The sequence below is a fragment of the Saimiri boliviensis genome, chromosome 2, assembly GCF_048565385.1.
Source record: "Saimiri boliviensis isolate mSaiBol1 chromosome 2, mSaiBol1.pri, whole genome shotgun sequence".
NCBI classification, from domain to species: domain Eukaryota; kingdom Metazoa; phylum Chordata; class Mammalia; order Primates; family Cebidae; genus Saimiri; species Saimiri boliviensis.
The window spans coordinates 224,196,885-224,218,956 of record NC_133450.1 but is presented as its reverse complement, the minus strand read 5'-3'; the positions used below and the strand labels follow the sequence as shown (position 1 = coordinate 224,218,956).

At 39.5% G+C, this 22,072-nt stretch overlaps 1 protein-coding gene across 7 annotated transcripts in view; it reads right to left on the bottom strand.

Moving 5' to 3' along the window:
- Positions 1-22,072, bottom strand: part of LOC101042123 (transducin-like enhancer protein 4) — a 150,455-nt gene that overhangs the window by 52,942 nt on the left and 75,441 nt on the right. For 4 of the 7 annotated variants that reach the window (XM_039475006.2, XM_039475002.2, XM_039475007.2 and 1 more), the window contains 2 exons: positions 19,252-19,456; positions 17,341-17,357 (listed from right to left, as the gene is read on the bottom strand). In XM_039475006.2, coding sequence (XP_039330940.1) covers positions 17,341-17,357; positions 19,252-19,456 — 222 coding nt within the window. The remainder of the gene's footprint in view (positions 1-17,340; positions 17,358-19,251; positions 19,457-22,072) is intronic. The other 3 variants (XM_074395471.1, XM_039475003.2, XM_039475005.2) reach the window with 1 other exon arrangement.

Sequence of the window (22,072 nt, the reverse complement as noted above, 5' to 3'; positions counted from 1 at the left end):
CTCCCCCACAAAGAAAAAACAGAACCAGGTCATTTTCAAATTACTCATATTGTACACTAAAAAACAAAAAAGTAACAATAAGGACCTACTGTGTTGGGCACTTTTACCACCCCATGATATACACACAGAGAAGGAGTTTGTCCAAAATCACAAGGCAGAAGGCAGGATCTGAACCCAGGCCATCTGTTTCCAGAGGATGAATGTCTAGCTGGTATTCCTATTCTGTTTTCTGCCTACTGGCTCTCTGGAGTTCACATTATGCACAGAAGTAGACAGGTCCCAACACACACCAACTTCCCAACCTTAAGAAACACAGTTTTAACAGTGTGTGTAAAGAGTCACCTTGAATCACCGTTTACAAGGGTGCTATTTTAGCTTTAAAAGTATAGCAAACACGAATACCTGCTTCAGCAGTGGGAAAAGAGGGGGAGGAAAGACTGAGGCAGATCTGTCTGTAAAACAGTTCTTTTCCAAAATATGCTTACCTTTGCATCTCTGGCCACTGCCTGAGGGTACAGTGTACCAATCTTTTTGACGTGGCCCAAATAAATTTCTCTTGAACTCCTTCTTTTCATTTGTGAGCCTTCTGTTGTGCTTTTGCTCAGGGTCCCATAATTTTACAGTCATGCTGAGTCAAGTCAGTGCAGTCTCAGTCTTTCTTTCTTCTGGCTTGTTAATGGTGAAAAACTTCTTGTCTTATTGTCTTCTCAAATTTTCTCTTCTTTTTTTTTTTTTTCCTATTTAACTATTACGTATTTTATTCTTTAGATATCCCCTTCTAAGGTGAGTCTTTTCAAGTTTTCTACTTGCATGATTTCCCTATCTGCTCTCTTGAGTACTAAACCCTGGAAGAACTACCAACTGCTTAATCACATAGATGCATTTATCCCCATTCAGTGTCTGTCATTTCAGGGGTTTCTTCCTCATGAACTTTAGATCTAAACCTTTACATGTGACCATCTAGTACTGAAATAAGCAAAATATCTTCTGTGAGCTGAAACCTGGGAAACATTCATGTTACATTTTTTGGTAGAGCACAGCCATGTAACCATCTCCCCCATTTCTGATAAAGTCCTGACCTCTTCTCACTGGTTACTGCTCTCTAGGATTAAGATGCTGCAAAGACGAAAACAACTGGCCATTCCCACTTTTAGCAAACTCAGTAAATTCCTGCTCTTTCCTAGATTTGGTCACATCAAGTATTGGAATAAGCACAGTTACACAAAGCTATAATCCATGCTTTTGTCACCAGTAGAGGAGAGGAATCCGATAAATAAGGTTAGAGAACAGAACATTGAGAGGAACCCCTAGCCTCCTCCTTGTTCAGACACTGTGGGTGAAATAATACCAACAAAACAAAGTCTGAGTGATGGGGCCCAGAGTGCCTTAGACTAAAACTGGAGTCCAAACAGAAAGACAGAGCTTAATTTTCTTGACCATTCAAATATATTTTTAGTAACTCTTCAATTATCGTATCACTGAAACACACTCTCCCAGAAGGCATTTTAATTTACTTAATACAGTTTCTACCTATTCTTGCCCATGTTTTTTAAACATTTTCTTGGCCTCACTACTTACTCCAAATCTTCTACTTGTCAGAGAAGGTATATTCCGTGACAATTTCCATCTATCAAATTGTAGTGAGTTTTGCTGCCTTTAGACAACTGCCATAGACCTATTTAGATAAACTGTTCAGAGGACCTATCTCTGAAGCCTAACCACCTCCACTGACCATCTGTGCACTGAAAACAAACACTATGAGTCAATACTCAAAGGGAACTTTCATTTGGAGACATTTTAAAGGGAGAAATAAGCATACAATTCTAAGCCAAGAAGACTTTACATTTTGGTTTGTGATAGGGAAAATACATGCACAAATGAAGCCTGGGGAAGCCTAAATGCAAAATGGAATAATCGAGCAGAAGGACAGCGGGCTTCTCCAACACTCAATCATTTTCAGTCACACTATGTTGTCCGGTAACCTGCATTGATAATTCCTCATGAATAAAATGCCAGCATTATCATCCGCAGCTACATTGTTGACATGCTTTTGCTATTTCACTAAAAATACCATTAATTTTCTGGCTTCACAACAGCTGAGCTACTCCCCATTTGAATATACAAAAGAGTATTTTGTTTAAACCAAATTAAAAGCGTTCCAGTAAATGACTTCCATTTTGCTAGCTATACTATTTTAGCATATACTGTTTTTCTTAATTCTCCCCACCTCGACGTCATGCCTGTCATCTCCCCAGTCCAAAATGCTTCTATTATTAAAATTTTTTAAGTTGAGGAGAGGGAATCTGGAAACCGACTATTTCTGTTGTAATATTCTTGGCCTGTAAGTCACCTGATTGGCATGATAAAGAGTGTGGCTTTTTGAGGGTTCTCAGATATGGTGTCCTCCTTGATTCTCTCACCTCTGTGAGCCAAGGTACATAAGCAACAAAAATTTCCAGTATGGTAGCAGAAGGGAAAACTGCTATATACACACACAGAATACACCTTCCACTTTCTATCTAGATAAGTTCCGACATCTTCCACTTAAGTCAGAAAGAAAACCACTACTCCTGCCAAGCCCTCCTGGCATCTCACCACTTTATTTGTTCCCATTTGTATCTAATGCTTTTGTCAACAGTTCAACAAAAGTCAAAGCAAACAACCCAGTGCAAACACTGGGGGTAACAGCAACAAGCATGAATCCTTCACAATTATCCAGCCCAGCTGCTCACAGCTCGTCTGAGCTGCTTTCATTAACAACAGTGTCAACAAAAGACTGAAACCCACCCAATAACTAGATGGGTCAATACCGCCCCTGTATACCCGCTGTAGGAGGAAACGCTGTTCTCCTTCGTTGCTTGGGCAAACATGTAGAATAATTCAGTCAGATGGACAAGTGCTTGTCTAATCATTTGTTATGTGAATTATTCAACGACTTTTCACGTAAACAACTAAACAGGGCTCTTCAAATATTTCTGTGGCACTTACAGCTGTCCAACTGCGGAAGTGCATAAAAGGAACGAAGGCAGATGAAAAGAGAAATCAAGACCTGAGTTAGTTCCCAGTGATAATCTTTAGTTTAAGAATCTTGAATCTTCATGACTAATCCCTTTAGAACTAACCCTTGCCTGGCATTTTCACTAGCACCCAATCTTTACAGTGTGGACCAGATTGAGGATGGGGTCGTGTAGAAAGCCTGACTTTGAAGCTCCACTATTGTCTTTACCTAGCTCAACTTTAAAGGTACCTCCCCACCTCCCTTTCACAAGCACTTGCAATAGGTATGATATGCATTTAGGATTTTTAATGGAGTATTTTAAAAACAGACATATGTAAACAGACTACAAAGCACTGTGTCAAGGCAGCTGTTCCTAAAGATTATCTTTTGCCAGGCGCGGTGGCTCAAGCCTGTAATCCCAGCACTTTGGGAGGCCGAGGCGGGTGGATCATGAGGTCAAGAGATCGAGACCATCCTGGTCAACATGGTGAAACCCCGTCTCTACTAAAAATACAAAAAATTAGCTGGGCATGGTGGCGCGTGCCTGTAATCCCAGCTACTCAGGGGGCTGAGGCAGGAGAATTGCCTGAACCCAGGAGGCAGAGGTTGTGGTGAGCCGAGATCGCGCCATTGCACTCCAGCCTGGGTGAAAAGAGCGAAACTCCGTCTCAAAAAAAAAACAAACAAAACAAAACAACAAAAAAAGATTATCTTTTATATTTCATATATATGTTACATTTTAGAATTTCCTGGATAAATTTTGGTTAAAAATGTTAATATTTATTTAACAAAGAATTATCTTAAGACAAAACAGTTCTAACTTCCCTTTCTTTCCTCTTAAATGTATAGCTCGTGAAATCAAGTACAAACCAAGCAGCCTAGTGAGAAGGGCCCCTGACTTGAGCCGTGGCCCTCAGCTGGGTGAGACTCACCCTGTAAAACAAGAGGACATGCCCACACACAGCACTTGTCCATGGCCTCTACACCAAGAGCTGGGTACCCAGGACCTGAAATTCCCTGCCCAGACATCCCAGGCCCACTTCCAGAGTTTACTCAGTCCTCTTCCTGAGGCCTCCAAGGGTTAGATCAAGCTGCTGGTTTGAGTGTGTCTAGATCTGAGGGCAGCCATGGGGGTTTGATGAAGCTCTGAAGTGAGAAGTAGGGTGTGTACAAGAAAATATGTGAGGGCCCACATGGTTAAAGCAATGAACTCCAAAAGTGCCTGAGAATTTTAAATTCCAACAAGGCCTTTCAGGTCATCTCTAAGGTGTATTTATTCACTGGATTTATAACTTTTAAATACTTTGGTATGGTATGAGGGCCTCCATTTGGACTCTTTCACTGACAGTTTTTGGTAGCCCAGTCTAAAAATGCTGAAGCCACTGTCATCACCAAATGTTTCCATGTAATATTGTGGGTCTAAGAAAACAAGCAACATTCTTTTTCCCCCTCAACATTTTCACGTTTAAAGATCCACATATCTACAACAGTAATTAAAATGTTGATTTTATTTCTGTTACTGCTTTTAAAACACAGTAAGAGTTTAAAGGTTAAAAACAAAATTCAATAATTATTGCTATTTACCAGCTTAGTATATAGGGAGATGATAGAGATTTTAACAAACTGTCAAACACAGATGAGAGGGTTGGGCACGATGGCTCATCCCTGTAATCTTAACACTCTGGGAGGCCAAGGCAGGTGGATCACGTGAGGTCAGAAGTTCGAGACAAGCCTGGCCAACAAGGTAAAACCCCATCTCTACCAAAAAATACCCCCCAAAAAATTAGCATGGTGGCTCGTGCCTGTAATCCCAGCTACTTGGGAGGCTGAGGCAGAAGAATTACTTGAACACAGGAGGGAGAGGGTGCAGTGAACCAAGACTGTGCCTCTGCACTCCAGCAGTTTGGGTGACAGGGCAAGACTCTGTCTCAAAACAAAAACAAACAAACAAAAAAACACAACTGAACAAAAACAAACACAAACAAACCATACAGATGAAGGAAACAGCAGAGATTCATGCTCATTCTACCTCATTTCTGCTTCTGACTATAGCCAGTTTACTCTGCCACCTGTAACTGTAGAATTTTCACTTTTTACCATGAGTGTCTACAGATTTTTAGTTCTTGGCATAAAAAATTGTGCTTTCAAAAACCAACTACTACTCCAGGACATAGAAAACAAAATTTGAGAAACTTTCTTCCTTCTAAAGGTCTCTAATAATCCCAGAAGTACCCTGACGCAGAAATATGCTGTGTGAAGGTACTTCTGAAGCTGGCTTCAAGTAACAACTAGAAAGTTGGCAATTTTTTTAAATACTCTTGAAAGAAGAAAATACCATCAGAGCTACATGGGAGCAGCAAAACATAAATAAAATTATATACTTAATTTTAAATCAGAGAAATCACCTGAAAAGCAAGTGAGGGTATTCAAATGCCAAAAAGTCAGATGACAAATACTTTAGCTGTATAGCCCAATTGTTTTGCTGATTCCTACAAAACACTTTCTGAATTCGAGTAAAAGGCCCATATCCAGATTGGGAGTCGACAGAATGTGGTCACTGGCATTACTGTCAGTGTTTGCTGAAGGTTCATGTTTGCATGTATTTGCACATCAGCCCTGGCAGTTTCCTGGGAAGACTGCCTTCAGAGCTAGCCCTCCAATAATCATAAATTGGTTTTATATGCACATTTTAAAGAATTCAGGAGTCACCAGAAGCTGTGAGAAATGAAGAGGAACAATCCATTAATATATTTTATTCTACTCAGAAGGCAGCATATCGCAGTTCCATATTTTAATAGGAAAATGATTTGAAGGAAGGAATTGTATCTCATCTTTACTATGCACCCCAAATACAGTACAGGCCTGTTTGCCCTCCAGCTGCTGAATCAATACCTACTGACTAACCTTAAATATTTTATTTAGACTGCAAGTTCATCTATCAATACCAACAGGTTTCAAAGTCAGAAATCATTAAATAATTTTGAGTTAAAAATCAGAAAAATCTCTCAGCCACAGAGGTATAGCTGGGCCTTTTTAATATCCAAAGGAAAATATATACAGAATTGACAAGGAGTTCTTCCCACTTAAATAAATCTTTCAGTACTAATGCAATCGATCAAATCAAATGGACTACTATGTAGCAGAGACTTTTGTCTTAATACATTTGTTAAAGAAAATTTTCACCCTATTAACCAAATAGACAACATCCACTGTGAAACATTTCATATATAATATTCTTCTTTCATTTCTCCCCAGGAAGAAGGGTTGACTCATAAGGAAGAATAAAGAGAAAGAAAAAAAAAGAGGCACAAAAAGAAAAAAAGGAAGAAAAGAGAAGGGAATTGAAAATGACAAGGGTGAGCAAAACAGTTTACAAGTAAGCATCTGGTATTGACAGGAGGAACTGAACACAGTCTGTATAGTCACGCTGAAGTCTAGAAGGAAGATGGCAATTTGAAAAAACAGAGGGAAGAAGTGGCAGGGGGAGGGAGGCAGGAGGGAAAGAACAGAAGAGGTCAGGGGTGGGGGAGTAACTAACTAACCTAAGTATTGCTCCTGGATGCTTACCTATTTAGTCATAATTTGCTCTTACTCCCAAAGGCAAAAATGTCACCAGCTTAGTTTAAAATTTCCCTAAATAAGATCAGACTAGGTTACTACCAGATTTTATCATCAAAACAGATTCCAGCCTATGCATCCAATTCAGGAGTCTTATTCAGAGTAGTGACAGTCCAATATGGTTTGGTTATAATCCCTGAGACCGGGGCTGGGCCTAGGATGTGAAATAACTCAGCTTTCAAGTCCTGATAACTGTGGTACAAACACAAGTGATTATTTCAATTTTCTCTGCAGATTATTTTTTCAGGGCAACCCAATAAACCCAATAATGCCTAGATTTACTAGAAAATTTTTTATTCATTTCCCCATGCACCAGAAAGTAAGCTAATAACATCCCGCCGAGAGTGCTGTCAGGCTAAATCCCTGCACTGCTGAATGCACTGCCGGGATAAATCTCCCTTCACTTTCCATTCCACCATCCACTTGAGGGCAAGGCCCTGGGGACCGCTCCAGATTACCCCTCTGGTCGCAGTGTCACAGGCACAAGCCCGAGTGGTCCAATCAGTGCCAAGAAAAGAACAAACTAAAAAAGATTAATTCACAGATGTTCATGCATTTCACATACACCGTGCCCCATGGCCCGTTGCTAGGGCAACGGGAGACCACCAGTGCGCGCTTTATTGGCTTTATGAAGTGCGTCTCGGGGACTATAGTCCGAGAAACGCTGCATAATAATAGTGTGGCTTTTCTGAAGCCTTGTTTTGTGTTTATCCACATTTAACCTTCTGAGTATTATAAAGAGCACCCTTGTGCACAGCTTTCAAGCACTCCTCCCTTCCCCCCCAAAACTGCCACAACTTTCTATCTAGAAACACTGAACTGCATCTCTTAAACTGCTCTACCATGTTTAAACTGCTCTACCAATTCCGTGACAAAAAAAAAAAAAAATATATCTACAACCATTTAAAGATCACTACTATATTAGTGAAGGTAACCATATCAACCACCCAAAACTGCATACATGCCTTGTTTTCATGAAACCAGGGGAACCTAGGTTTTGAATATCAGGAGTCAGTTTTAGCCAGAAGGAAAGTCAAAACCATCAAGCCACATCAGGGTCTGTCAGAGAAGCAGCATCATCCAATAGAACTCTGTGCAGCAGTGGGAAGGTTCTGTATCTCCACTGTTTTGGCAGTTTCTACAGCCATGTGTGGCTACTAAGCACTCAATATGTGGCTAATGCAACTGGAAAAATGGGTTTCAAGATTCTATTTCACTTTAACTAATTTAACTTTATTTAAATGGCTTTATGTGGCTAGTGGCTACACCCATATTGGCCAGGGCAGCCTCAGAGGCTTACCAAACAACTATGCACGTTTTAAAAAGTTCCTAAAACACTGTCTCTTCAAGCTTTCAGTTTCTGCTTAATTCATAAAAATATAACTTCAAGTAATGTACACAGAATGGTCTTCATGATTGCTGCTGCCACTAGCTGTGCCAGTTCCAATCAGCCAGAGTCTTTGTGAAAAAGCCAAGGGAACAAGACTAACTTTCCTCTCCTTCTCCACCCCCACCCCGACCCAGGTTGGGAGGTTAAAATCACAAATGTCACAACTCTCAGAGCAGTAGCACAGATCAAGTGTTAATCTAAAGGGAAGGGGTGGGTGAGGGGGAGAACACAAGCTCGTGGGGGCCAGGGAGGATCTGGAATGAAGAGGAGAAAAATAAAGCCAGTGAATAGATCAATAGAAGCAACAGCTTACATTCAGATTCACAGGAGAAAGAACACACGGAGACAATCATTTCCTGGGAAAAGCTCAAGCCTAATGAGAATTTACTCTGCTCCTTTATGCCACAACCAGCCCTTTTGTGGCACGGGCTTCCTGACTGACAGGAACCCGGGGCCCCTTAATAGGATTTCCATATTATTTCCAACACCTGCCCAGAAGTTATTTGTTTACATTGAAGGAGGCAAGATTCTCAAATCAGACATCTGCTTCTAGTTCAGGCATATCTTAGGAAACCATCTAGAAAGCAGCTTTGTTACCATGGTGACATTTTTATTTTCCTCCTTTAGTTGGCTCAAAACATTAGCATTTCCAATTTTATTTTGTTGTTCAAAAGGCCAAATGTCACTCAAGAAAACAGAAGTTTAAAAGAAAGATAAATGAATAGAATTCTCAAAATTCTCCAGAATAATTAAAATGACTATAAGGAGTAATAAATAAAAAGGAGATCTTATTAAATAGCCTGCTGGCTGCTCTCACTGGGTGGCATCACTAACTTGTTTACCGCCCCTCTCCCCCACCCCCTCCCCCGTCCTCTTCTCTTCTCAAATTTGAAGTCAGTGCTTGAAAAGTAGCCATTCAAAAAGAAGATTCAAGAATCCTTCAGGATATGATACAATTAAATAATGAGTCCATTTCCATGAAAAAGAATTGCTCATGCTCACCCTTATCCCCATATCTTAGAAAGTTCACTTACAACTAGAATACTTAAGACATTTTAACTTCCACCTCACTGCCTGTATTTCAGTAAAAGGGGAGGGAGGTGAGGGAAAGAGTAAGCTTTTAATGAACATTCAGTGGTTGCAGAGGGGATGGAATATTGAACAGTGTCAGTGACGAAAGGTGGAACACACATAAATGGATTACATGTATGTGTGTGTTGTTTTCCAGTTTCTAGTGAAGAGGCAAAACCGAACCCGAGGTGGGAGGAGGAGGGCACTTACCCGCCAACTGCAACTATCACAAATAAGTGGGAATTTCTTACTTTTTTTTTTTTTTTTTTTTTTTGAGATGGAGTCAGTCTTGCTCTGTCACCCAAGCTGGAGTGCAGTGGCGCAATCTCAGCTTACTGCAACATCGCTTCCTGGGTTCAAGCAATTCTCTTGCCTCAGACTCCCAATTAGCTGGATTACAGGCACCCACCACCACGGCCAGCTAATTTTTTGTACTTTTAGTAGAGACAGGGTTTCACCGTGTTAGCCAGGATGGTCTCGATCTTGGGACCTTGTGATCCGCCTGCCTCAGCCTCCCAAAGTGCTGGGATTACAGGTGTGAGCCACCGCGCCGGTCCTAAGTGGGAATTTCTTAAATTACAATACTACTACTCTCAGCTTAAAATGTTTTTTGAAGCAGTATAATTTATTACATACAAAAATAATTGGATTGGTTCTAAATAATGAATAATTTGATAAAGTTAAAGCAATGTGATTTACTTTATTCAACATTTAGATTCAAAAAAAGACAACTAAGTATTCAACTCTAACATTTCCAGTTTTGACTTGCCAAGTCTAAGCAGCATTACTGAGTTTTGAAATAACTGTATGATTTTCATTTAACAGCAAGCTTATTTAAAACAATCAAAAACTCTTTCAGAAAGTACTACTCAGCCCCTCAGCAAACTTCCTATTAATCTTTTGTGAGGCCTGAATTCTCTTCAACCCTGTCACAAGGCAGTTGCCATTGTAGTAATCAGATATGACTCTGTAAGTCCAAAATTACAGCTCTTATTAGTGGTGGCTCCCAAGTGCAGAGAGTCTTTCACCCAGAAGATAGCTGAGCTACTTCAAATCACCATAAAACAAAATACATTAGTTGGACAGAGGAAAGTGTTGCAGAAATAATTTAAGAAAGCAAGAAGTAAGAGTATTAAACTATGCTACCCCATGGGTGATTTTATAATTTTTCCAGAGTGAGGAAGGAGGGAGGGAGGGAGGGAGGGAAGGAAAGAAGGAAGGAAGGAAGGAAGGAAAATGATGGAGAACAATTCTTTGAAGTAATTCCACTGGAAGAAGTATCTACATTTTGAGAAATAAATGCTTTTGAAATTCAAGCGCCAACTATTAACACTTAAATCTTGGGCTCCTCTAAATTTTTTAAATGTTAACTATAAAATTTTTAACATTTTCCCAAGAGATGAATGCATCCTAATTAAGAAAATTAGAAATGCTAAACATCAGGATGAAAATGTCTGTCTAAAAACTAAGAGCGTTGGTTTATGGAGGGAAAGGATTAAACCATTTTGCCAAATCAACTGGAGAAAGCCAACCTGCCACCCAGCCTGCCCCTGTTAATTAATATTTGTTCTGCTTCAGCAATCGGTGGAGGAGGGTGCTGCAAAACAAGCATGTCTCCCAGAGTCACATCATTAATCCATTCATGCTCACCACCTGAGGACCAGCTATGCCCTAAAGATATTTATTCATCTGTTTGACAAACAAACAATTACCACATATTTTTTGGAATTAGGACACCTGTTACATTTCACGCAGTTTACATGCCTAAAGGCAGGTATCAGTTAATACCGAACAAATTACTACATCACAGATCCACAGAACAAAACTTCTTGATTGTTACTTGATAACTGTAAATAGTTATGGTAAAAATAAATATCTAAAAGTATTATAAACAAAGAATTAAAAAGCAACAGTAATGCCAAAACACTTAATTTCAAGTTACCATGTTATTTGGGGAAACTGAAAGAGTTACAACCTTAAACACTTGAAAGGCATAATTTATCACCCTACCACCCAACCCCTCAAATGATTTCTGCACTTCTAACCACTGTGTTTATTTATTTTATTTTATTTTATTTTTTTGAGACAGTGTCTCGCTCAGTCGCCAGGTGCCAGGCTGGAGTGCAGTGGCACGATCTCGGCTCACTGCAACCTCTGCCTCCCGGATTCAAGCAATTCTCCTGCCTCAGCCTCCTGAGTAGCTGGGACTACAGGCACGCGCCACCACGCGCAGCTAAACACTGTGTTTATTTGGCTAATGGTATGACCAACTTTACTGCTGAAACATAACCTATGGTATAAGATTTTTATTTCAAAATTTGCTTCTAGGACAGAACTAAATAACACATAAGAAAATAGCTATATTCCAAATACTTAGAAGAATACCTTGAGTTACAGCCTTGAGATCCATGGAGGTTAAATGCCTTGTTGATACACAGCTTGCCTAGTGGTAGAGAGGACTGTCGAAGAACCTGGCATAGCCTTCCTACCGAATGGCTCCTGTTCTAAATGATTCAGTGTGCTTCCTTGTGGTTTCAACAATACTTCATGCTGAATTACACCAGGAAAAGCCTTTTCCTTATAATGGGAAAATGGGATAGGAGAATGAAGTCTAGCTTTGCCTGTACACACTTGTGATGAACAATGAAATGGATTTTACCAATAATCAAGGGAGTAAGATACCTAAAAATGTATGCTCAACATAAAAAGGTAGAATTCTATTTCTATTCCTTAACCTTGAAACACAGACTATCATGTACTAGATATACAAATCCACTATCCAAATAAGTATTGCTCAAGTTAGGCTTTTTAAAACATATTTTAAAATACTATTTTAAAAATATATTAAGTACTTCTATTTCCTTATTAGGTGGTATCCCTAATTCTCCATGCCCCAAATGAGTACAGTTATCTCCCCCTAAATTTGATCTTCTTGAGGGGAAGAATCTTAATCTTCTTTGTGGAACTGTATAAGAGGACAAATCAAAGATTAGTTTGAGAAGGAAATTATGAGTTAGGCAGTGGCGTAAAACAAAAATGTTTTTAATGAAAAAGATTTAGATTAAAAGAGACCTAACAGAGATCACAACAAAATAAAATGGATCCTATTTGAATCCCATTTCAAGCAAACCAATTATTTGAAATAATCTAAGAAGTTTGTTTATAAGCTGGGTGTCAAAAGATATCAAAGAATTATTTTACTAAGTAATTAAAAGCATTATGGTTATCTAGGAAAAAAAGGCTCACTATTTAGAAAATGTGTTCATTTTGCATACTGAAGTAGACAGGAACAAAATGTATACTATCTGGGATTTGTTTTCAAACACTTCAGCAAAGAAAAAAGAATAAAAACATGGCTACATATTGATAGCTCTTATACCTAGTTGCTGGGTGTACGGGGGGTTCTCTGTACTTTGCAGTATGTTTCAAATTTTTAATAACTTAGAATGAAACTGGGTCACCCAAAGAGCTTCCCTTTGAGGATGGTACTGGCTATGGGACCTCTGACAAGCCCTCATACCTCTAAACCTTTCCACAGGTATGAAATAAGGGTAAGCGTAACAACACCTACCTTCACTGGTCAAATCTAACCAATAAGCTATTCATGCGGTGGGGGCTGCTCAGAGATCAGAAGGACTGAGTGGGCACTGAATCCACCTTATTTTTCCCTAGGTTAGAGCAGAAAGATGAAGTGCTACAACCCTCAATTAGACAATGTCTCTTCTCAGATTACTGATTATTGAGGGGGAAGAGACCAAAAGTCCATGACTGTTTTGTTTACTTCAACATTCTTTAGTGTTTTGTGGAGTTCATTGATTCCCCCCTTCTCAATCTAGCTTTCTGTTATTTTATGCCTTTGCCTTTTTATAATATGTACTTCTAAAGTCTGAAGTAATACAAATTTATCCCACAAAGTTATTTCCCAAATGGTAACATTCCTACTTAAAGGGGCGTATGAAGTAATCATTCTGTTAATTCAGGCTAAAAACCCACTTTCACCTGTAACACCCAACTAATGAGGCAAAATTGCTTTCTTGGCCTGAATCATGCCCTTCAATTTGAACATAAAAGTAACCTTTTTCTAATTTTCCGCTGATAAAACTTTACTGTCAACAGAAAAACTGGGAGATAGAAAAAAGCAATGTATGCTGTTTTAGTCATCTATGCCCCAAAATATAGACGTGGCAGAATAAAACGGCATTTCCTTAAACACAAATAATGAATGAATCACCATAAAAACCTTTAAACAAAATCAAGGAATTTGCATAGGAAAAAGTGTATGTACCCACAGAAAAGCATTTAGCTAAAAAATAATTATATGTAAATAAAAAAAAAAAAACAAAGTGCACCATCCATACTCATTATGCCAACAAAAATTACAAAAACTATAAAGTTCAATATTGGCGGATTGTGTGGCAACATATTCAAACACTGCATTTGGCATTTTAAATTAGTACAGAGTTTTAGGAGATCAATTTGGCACTGCACAAGTCACTAAAAATGATCATACTCTTTGATGATGCATCCAGCACTCTGGGCTTGAAGACATTCCAATGAAATAACAAAAATAAAAACACCACCACTCAGAGGGAAAAAATGTTAGTACTGGGTAAGCATAGGCACAGAGGAAAAAAATATTTGTACTTCTGCTGTATTTTGCAGATAAAAAAGGCAAATCCCTCATAGACCTGACTTGAGAAGGTTATTGTACTCAGGATAAAACACAGGAGAACCAGGAAGATACATAAAAAGAACTTACAAAATAATATAGAACGCACAATAGTAACTTGGGTGAGGCCATGGAGCTATCGGCATTTGGTGATAGTGAATTTGGGGACTTACATTTAAGCTGGTCTTGATTTTGGTGCCTATTTTTCGCTAGCTGGAATTATGTAGACATTTGGGATGGAGTGGGAAATAACACTAATTTCTGAACCTCAGATTCTTACCAAGTTTTAGGCTATTTTGGCCTTCACAGCTCTGTATCATTACCTTTGTTTCAGTCACTCAAACAAAAACTGGAGAGTGCTATGAGAAACCTAATGACTCAGGGCAGCTGACTCCTCTTAATGAACTGGAACCCCCATAAAGTGGGAAGCTCCTGGCAGCATGTGGGAATGTCCCCTCTGACACCATTTAAGAGCCAATTACTTTTACCCCTTGGCTCTCAATGAGAGGAGGTGGGCAATGGAAGATTCCATCACCTCAGAAAACATGTCCTTAGTGTCACTTATGCCTTTTCTAGGGATGAGAGAAATGGTTCTCAATACTCAAAAGTTTGTGAGAACACTCCCACTTAACCTACTTTGGATTCCTTTTGGAGAGAGAAATTTGGGCTTTCTGCCCTACCATTAAGGGTGAAAGTAAATCAGTCTGTGTTTCCCGCCATTCTTCAGGCCTCAAATGTGGGACTTTCTGTTAGGCACATGGGGTCACTGGACAGCCAAGTGACAAGCAAGGAAGGCTGCAGGTGCCATGGCTCCTGACTTCAACAGCCCTACCACACACACTGGTCTAGTTTCTCATCACCAAGGAAATTGATTCTTGGGCTTCTACAGTGCTTTCTCCTTTAGATCCATATTTACATTCTCCACCTTTGTTGAAAACTTCAGCTACGGGTCTGCAAATAACAGGCTTAGAAATGAACTTGGCTACTGGAGCTATAGAAAACGAGCTCAGTAAAGCCAACAGTATGCGATTTAGTGGCCACAGAACTTCCGAGAAGGGAAAGACAGAGGAGAAAAAAGGCCCCACACGTTAACAACTGAATTTCTTTCATTTTACTTGGCATCTGAAGGTAAAGTACCTTAATTATTTGAATCTTTACAGTAAGTTTAAATTTATAGTTTATAAGCTATTCTGAAATCTGCCCTGTTTAACAATCTGTAACGTCAAGAAAACATTTTAAAGCGTCTCTCACAATTAAACCCATCTACAACCTTGTATAAATCAAAATTTTGCTACCATATCAAAATGTTCCACTGGGGCTGTATAAGATTGCCCACATCCTCATTACATGCAACACTAATTACTACCAGCAGATTCAGAATTTTCTGCACATTAGAGGCTTTTAGAGGAGCTATAAAAAATTTCAGGCACCATTAATTTAAATTTGTATTGAAATTTCCTTTTGACAGATGGCCAAAAATTACTTATTATTTAGAGTACCAGAGCTGCCTGTTTGCACATTAGAAAAGGAAAGGGAAAAATTAAAAGCAAGAAGGAAATTTATGTCACGTTCATTACCTGTTAAATGTTAAGGAGCATTATCTTGCATAAATAAATTATTTCATACAAGCTCAACTCCAGCTGCAGGCAGCTGGCATGCTCTGGCTGATAAAAACCATCTAGAGTCACACAGCAGACAGTCATAAAAAGCCCCTCTTAACCAGGAACCACTTACGGGAGGACGATCGATGGAACAAGCAACTAAAACTGCTTCTCTGAGCATCACCGAACACATTCAGAAAAATTAGCAAACTATTTCACCTTGTACATCTATAGGACAGACCCAAACCTGGCATAATATAACTTCACATTTGAGAATGGTACCCAACCAAAACATCTATTAATAGCTGCCATTCCATAATAAATCAAGGCAAAATCATCAGCCTTTCTTTTTTGTTTTTCCCACTGGCTTCGGGCTGTATCGATACTCATTTCCAGGCTCACCCTGAATGATTATGGATGATTTCATAACACATCCTACTCTTGCATGAGGGAATAAGAAAATGTAATTGACACAAAAGTGTGCACTGAAGTATAAATATTTTCACAGTCTTCTGGGAGTGGAGGCTTTTGTTTAGCTCACTGGACTCCCTAAAGGTATATATTTATAATAAGAAGGCAGGGAATGTTTATATTATGACCTCAGAATAACTAGACAGGCTTTCAAAGGCTGGTATCAGTTAATCTTAGTCACTGCATTTACTTAATACTTCCTAAGTACACAGGTGTGAAACACTTAATATACTTTGAATAAGAATGCTTTTTTAATCTAGGTATTGATACGCATATGATACAACAAAATACACAACTGTAAATGCATAATTACATAATTCAGTGTGTGCAGTTATAATAGTAAATGTTGACATTTATATGGGAGTGCAGATGCCCTTTCAAATTACAAAGATTCTTGAAGGATAAAACAGATACACTCAAGTTTTATTTTCCATTATTTAAGGGCTCTAAAAAAAAAATTATTTTCATTGTAAAACAAGGAGTAAAAAGGCATTCAAAGTGCTAGCACAGTGGTTTGGGGGGGAAGATTTAATCTTCATATGCATAACCCCATTAAAAACTGCAAGATATAACTACCTATACCCCAAAACATTCAACTGTTGCAAAATATAAAGAAATTGCCAAATTTGTACCTCAGCCAATGCTTGAGAAATGTCCTTTCCTTCTAACCAATAAGTAACACAAAAGCATATGTAATACATATGTAATACAATTACGCATAATACAATGGTGTATTTATATTGTATCTGGTTCATAAGTGATCACGTCAATTTTCATGTTTTACTCATTTCCTGCCATGGCAGTCTGGTTTTCTTGTTTGCTTACTGAATACAGGTATCCTTAGCACATCTCATTCTGGAGGTACAGAAGCATATCCAAATCATTAGGCCCTAAATACTTTTCCTCTTTCCACACAACTTGTCTAAAAAGGGATACAAAAGGCAGACAAGACAGATACAAAACCTAAAGAGAATTAACTTGTTATACTGGAAACCAAAATGTTAATTTAAAAGAAAAAAAAATCTGGTGAAAAAAATTCACTTAAATTTAAAAGAGAAAATTATTTCTAGTGATTAAAAAAAATTACACCATTCACTTAAACAAGCGTTTTGATAAAGAGTTTTATAGGTTGGAACTGTTTCCTCAAATATGAAACTCATATGTATTTCTTTACAAACCAATTTATTTACTTCATTTCATTGCTATCTTACAGCCAGAGCCTAAGTGAAGAAAAGTAGTTTTGTTTTCTTCTGTTTTTTCACATAGCAAATAATAAAATGAGCAATCCAAGCCAGATCTTGCAGTTCAACCTTGGTCTACAAATAACAACAACAACAACAACAACAACAACAACAACAAACCAACCACACACCTAAAGGTAACTTTAAAAAGTGCAGTTAACCACTACTTTGTAAAGCAAAAGAAATCATTCTCTAAATCTCAAAGAATTCTTTACTAGATTCATTGAAATCATTTACAGCCCCTTTAAGCCATCCCTCAGTCTGTAACTTTTGAGTCCTACCTTGATGGAGTCTCTGTCTATATGCAAAAACAGCAGCAACACAAGCACATGAAGTGGTGGGAAGAAGAAAAAAAGAAAAGTACTAGTTAGTTTACAAAAAATCATACTCATCTATCAAACTTGATCTCTGCTAAATAATAAATATTACAGATGTCAACTGTGCTGTGAAGTTAATTATTAATACTGTTCAACCAAATTCACAAAGTACCAATCTACCTTTGACACAATTTCAGAAGAACCAAAGCTAGACATTCTTATTATCTGCGCTCCTTACAGACTTTTCCAATTAAGAAAGTATTTAGGCCGGGCGCGGTGGCTCAAGCCTGTAATCCCAGCACTTTGGGAGGCCAAGGTGGATGGATCACGAGGTTGAGAGATCGAGACCAACCTGGTCAACATGGTGAAACCCCGTCTCTACTAAAAATACAAAAAATTAGCTGGGCATGGTGGTGCGTGCCTATAATCCCAGCTATTCAGGAGGCTGAGGCAGGAGAATTGCCTGAACCCAGGAGGTGGAGGTTGCAGTGAGCCGAGATCGCGCCATTGCACTCCAGCCTGGGTAACAAGAGCGAAACTCCGTCTCAAAAAAAAAAAAAAAAAAAAAAAAGAAAGTATTTACAGGCCAGGCTCGGTGGCTCACGCCTGTAATCCCAGTACTTTGGGAGGCCGAGGTGGGTGGATCACGAGGTCAGGAGTTCAAGACCAGCCTGACCAACATGGTGAAACCTCGTCTCTACTAAAAATACAAAAATTATCTGGGCGTGGTGGCACACGCCTGTAATCCCAGCTACTCAGGAGGCTGAGGCAGGAGAATTGCCTGAACCTGGGAGGCAGAGGTTGCAGTGAGCCAAGATCGTGCCACTGCACTACAGCCTGGGCAACAGAATGAGACTTTGTCTCAAAAAAAAAAGAAAGAATTTATAATCATGCATCAACTCTGTACCAGAGCATTAAGATAACTGGATAACAAATTACAGTGTTTCTAACGTCAGAGATGGAAATTTATGCTTATGTGATAAAAATCACTGACTAATATTATAATTCATATTAAGAATGCTGAAATGGGGATACGAGCTTTTAATTATGAACTACACCTTTCAAGCCAATGAACCACCCATGTGCTAAGTAAATTCCCAGAAAGGAATGCTAGGAGAGACTTTTTCATCTTCATTTCTGTCATTAACTAATAAAAATTTTCGGTAAGCACCATAGAAAAACAACAGTCACATCAAAATGTTTCTGCTCCATCATATACCTTAGTGGAAAAAGGAAATCAACCTAGAAGGAGCACAACTGGCCTTTAAATCAATTAATTGCATAAACAATTATGTTGGTCTTACAGGAAGAAATTAGTTAATTTCATGCTTCTTAACAGACTGGGTAAGAGAGATAGTTAAACCAACAGATTTCATTAATTTGGTCTGTATCTTCTTAATTACTAAGACTACTGAAATTGTTTTCTTACCTGTGAGATTTTTACTGCTCTACATAGGCTAATTTGTTTATAAATAATAATTGATTTGGTCAAATATCAAGTGAGCATTTATCAGCAAGACATTCCCCAAAATAAATTCCGTCAAAATTAACTATTAATGCAACACGCTACTTCAAACAGAGCATCATGGGATTTCATTGCTGATGTAGACCTGGGGAACACAGGAGGTAGCAAGAAATCAAAGGCAATAACCAGAAACAGGCCCCTCTGCCTCTGGGGAGTATGTTAGCTCTTGCCAACCACTAGAATATCATTTGGCAACTGACTACTTGCAGTAATTAATTTACCTTTCTGTGGAAATCCTTTGTTTAGTCATTGGTAAAACTAAATTCAGAAAGAATAAACAACGGCATCCAGAACCTACCCTCAGCAGCAGGCAGGTAATCTCGGATTGGCATCCCAAGAGAGTCACTCACCTCTTTGGTGATCATTGTCATGATGCTTCTTCTCATCTTTAATTGGAAGATGGGACTGACCTCCCAGAGCACTGGAAAGAGCCAGAAGCCCGGCACTGCTACCGATAGGTGGAATGGCAGGGGGCTGGAGTCCTGAAGGGTGTGGAGTCAGAGGTACGGGGAGACCATGTCCATGTGATAAATGCTGGGCCTGGAGTTGTTGCTGCTGTGAAAAATTAAACACAGATATTGAATTTGCCCCCTATATCCAAGCCCTGCCCCAACAGAAACAGAAGGGGAGGCACAAATAGGCAATAAAAAAAATCGAATGCCTGTGAAAGAAAGATTTATCATTAACATATATATTTTTAAAAGGGGGAGGGAGGAAAGAAGCTGCATAGTCAATAAATGCTAACTTTCTTACACTTGGAGGTTTTGCACACGCACTATAAATAATTTTTCTGTGGTGGAATTATATAAGTAACTTTTAATGGTTGATATTCAAACATATTTCTTTAACAAACCTCATAAAAGGCTTTATCTCAAAAAATAAGGCCTCGCTGTCATACATTTCTAATCAAAACATACACATGAATAACTGTTAAAGCATATGTTGAACAAAAAAAAGCTGAAAATTGAGAAAATTAGTGTTAAACAGTTCTCCCAGAACCACTGCACAGCATGCAGGGAGAGTTAATTTGAAAGAGAAAACCTGAATTAACAACCCAGAAAAGGAAACCGGTTGCAGCCACCGTTTTAAGCCCTTTAAGTGTCCTCAGCGGTACTTGAGCAAATTACTAAAGAAAATCTAATGTAGCAAGGCTTGGGTCCTCCTGTAGGCTTGCTCAACAATGCTGAAATAATTGGGCACTCTGTGCACGTTTAGTGATGCTCGAATGAAAAGCTAGAGGCCTGCCCTTGTACTCTTCTCTAGCGGCCGACTCTGTGTTGTGACAGGTTTATTTGAGTGGGACTGTGATGCATGCACCAGTAACCGCGCTGACAAGAGTTTAAAGTCATTTTTACCGGCACGCTGGCAACACATAGGGAAAGCCCTCAAGAGGCAGGAATGGGAGTGCTTGACCTCAGCCGAGGCTGCATCAAGCTCTGCTTCAGGGACCGCTGTGGGCAGGCCTTGTTGCCTCTCCTGAGTGGGAGGTGGGGAGAGGAGGAGTTGGTGGTAAAGGAAGGACATTAAATATATCCCTCAATAGGAATCCCTTCAACTCAAACCCTGCTTAACAATACTGTGAGAGCAAGTAATGAGTAATTCTCAGATTAACTTTTGGAGTGACTGAATTTTAGTTATTGCCTTTAAAGAAATCACTTTCCAGGCCTACTCTATGACAGCCAAACAGGTCCTTCTACAATTTTATTTCGAACCAAAATTTCACACAGTATCTAGAGACAGGGACAGAGAGGGAGAGAATCATTCTACCAAGAAAAATCTTGAAATGATATTTTTAATATCTCAGAGAAAAAAAGTGGGCCTTTTTTCCTCCTTTCCAAATTAGGTTTATTTTCTTCCCCTCCTACATGTCTTCCTATGTTTGACTACAAAAGTCAAAGCAGAATATTAATTAGCTCTTTTCTCTTATTGAACTGCACCTATTTTCTGGTTACATGCACTTAAAATATAGCCAATAAAATAAAGTATGAACACCTTGAAAGCTAGTTTACAAGGAGAAAATGGAAAATGCGAGCCACATCCAGATACTCCATCGACCAAGCCCCACCCATGCTCCAAGTCCTGCCTCCGCCAACCAAGCCCCACCCACGCTCCAAATCCTGCCTCCGCCAACCAAGCCCCACCCACGGTCCAAGTCCTGCCTCCGCCAACCAAGCCCCACCCACGGTCCAAGTCCTGCCTCCGCCAACCAAGCCCCACCCACGGTCCAAGTCCTGCCTCCGCCAACCAAGCCCCACCCACGGTCCAAGTCCTGCCTCCGCCAACCAAGCCCCACCCACGGTCCAAGTCCTGCCTCCGCCAACCAAGCCCCACCCACGGTCCAAGTCCTGCCTCCGCCAACCAAGCCCCACCCACGGTCCAAGTCCTGCCTCCTTCAACCAAGCCCCACCCACGGTCCAAGTCCTGCCTCCGCCAACCAAGCCCCACCCACGGTCCAAGTCCTGCCTCCGCCAACCAAGCCCCACCCACGGTCCAAGTCCTGCCTCCGCCAACCAAGCCCCACCCACGGTCCAAGTCCTGCCTCCGCCAACCAAGCCCCACCCATGGTCCAAGTCCTGCAGAAGCTTTTCGTAACTCCTGTCTCAAAAAAAAATAAATAAATAATAAAAAATTTAAAAAAGGTGATTCTCTTCATTTAAGTGACCAATATCATGTTCATAATTCTTTATATACTGTTATCAGTGGGGACCAAAAAGTATGAGCACATAATTATATTTCTTAACTGTGTAGAAAATAATGTCTATGAAGAAAACAAAACAGGGACTTGAAATAAATATATAGCAAATTTGTTTCAAAATCTTGTTCAACTGAAATTGCTCCAATTCTTTTCCTCTTAATTCCCCTAATACTTCATGTGTATGGTGTGGGCACAAAACTATCTACCTCCCATCAGAGGTCAACGGGCAAGCATTTATTAAGATCCTGCAGGTTCGTCTTCCTTACCTCCCTTCTTAGACTCTAAGCTCTATGAGTCTACATCTCACAAATCCTAGCAAACTGCAGACACTGAAATAGTCACACATCATCTTATAGTTTTAAAAATATAGGTATTACACTAGACATTTAAAAAAAAAAAAAAAAAAAGCCGGGTACAGTGGCTCATGCCTGTAATCCCGGCACTTTGGGAAGCTGAGGTGGACAGACTTGAGCCCA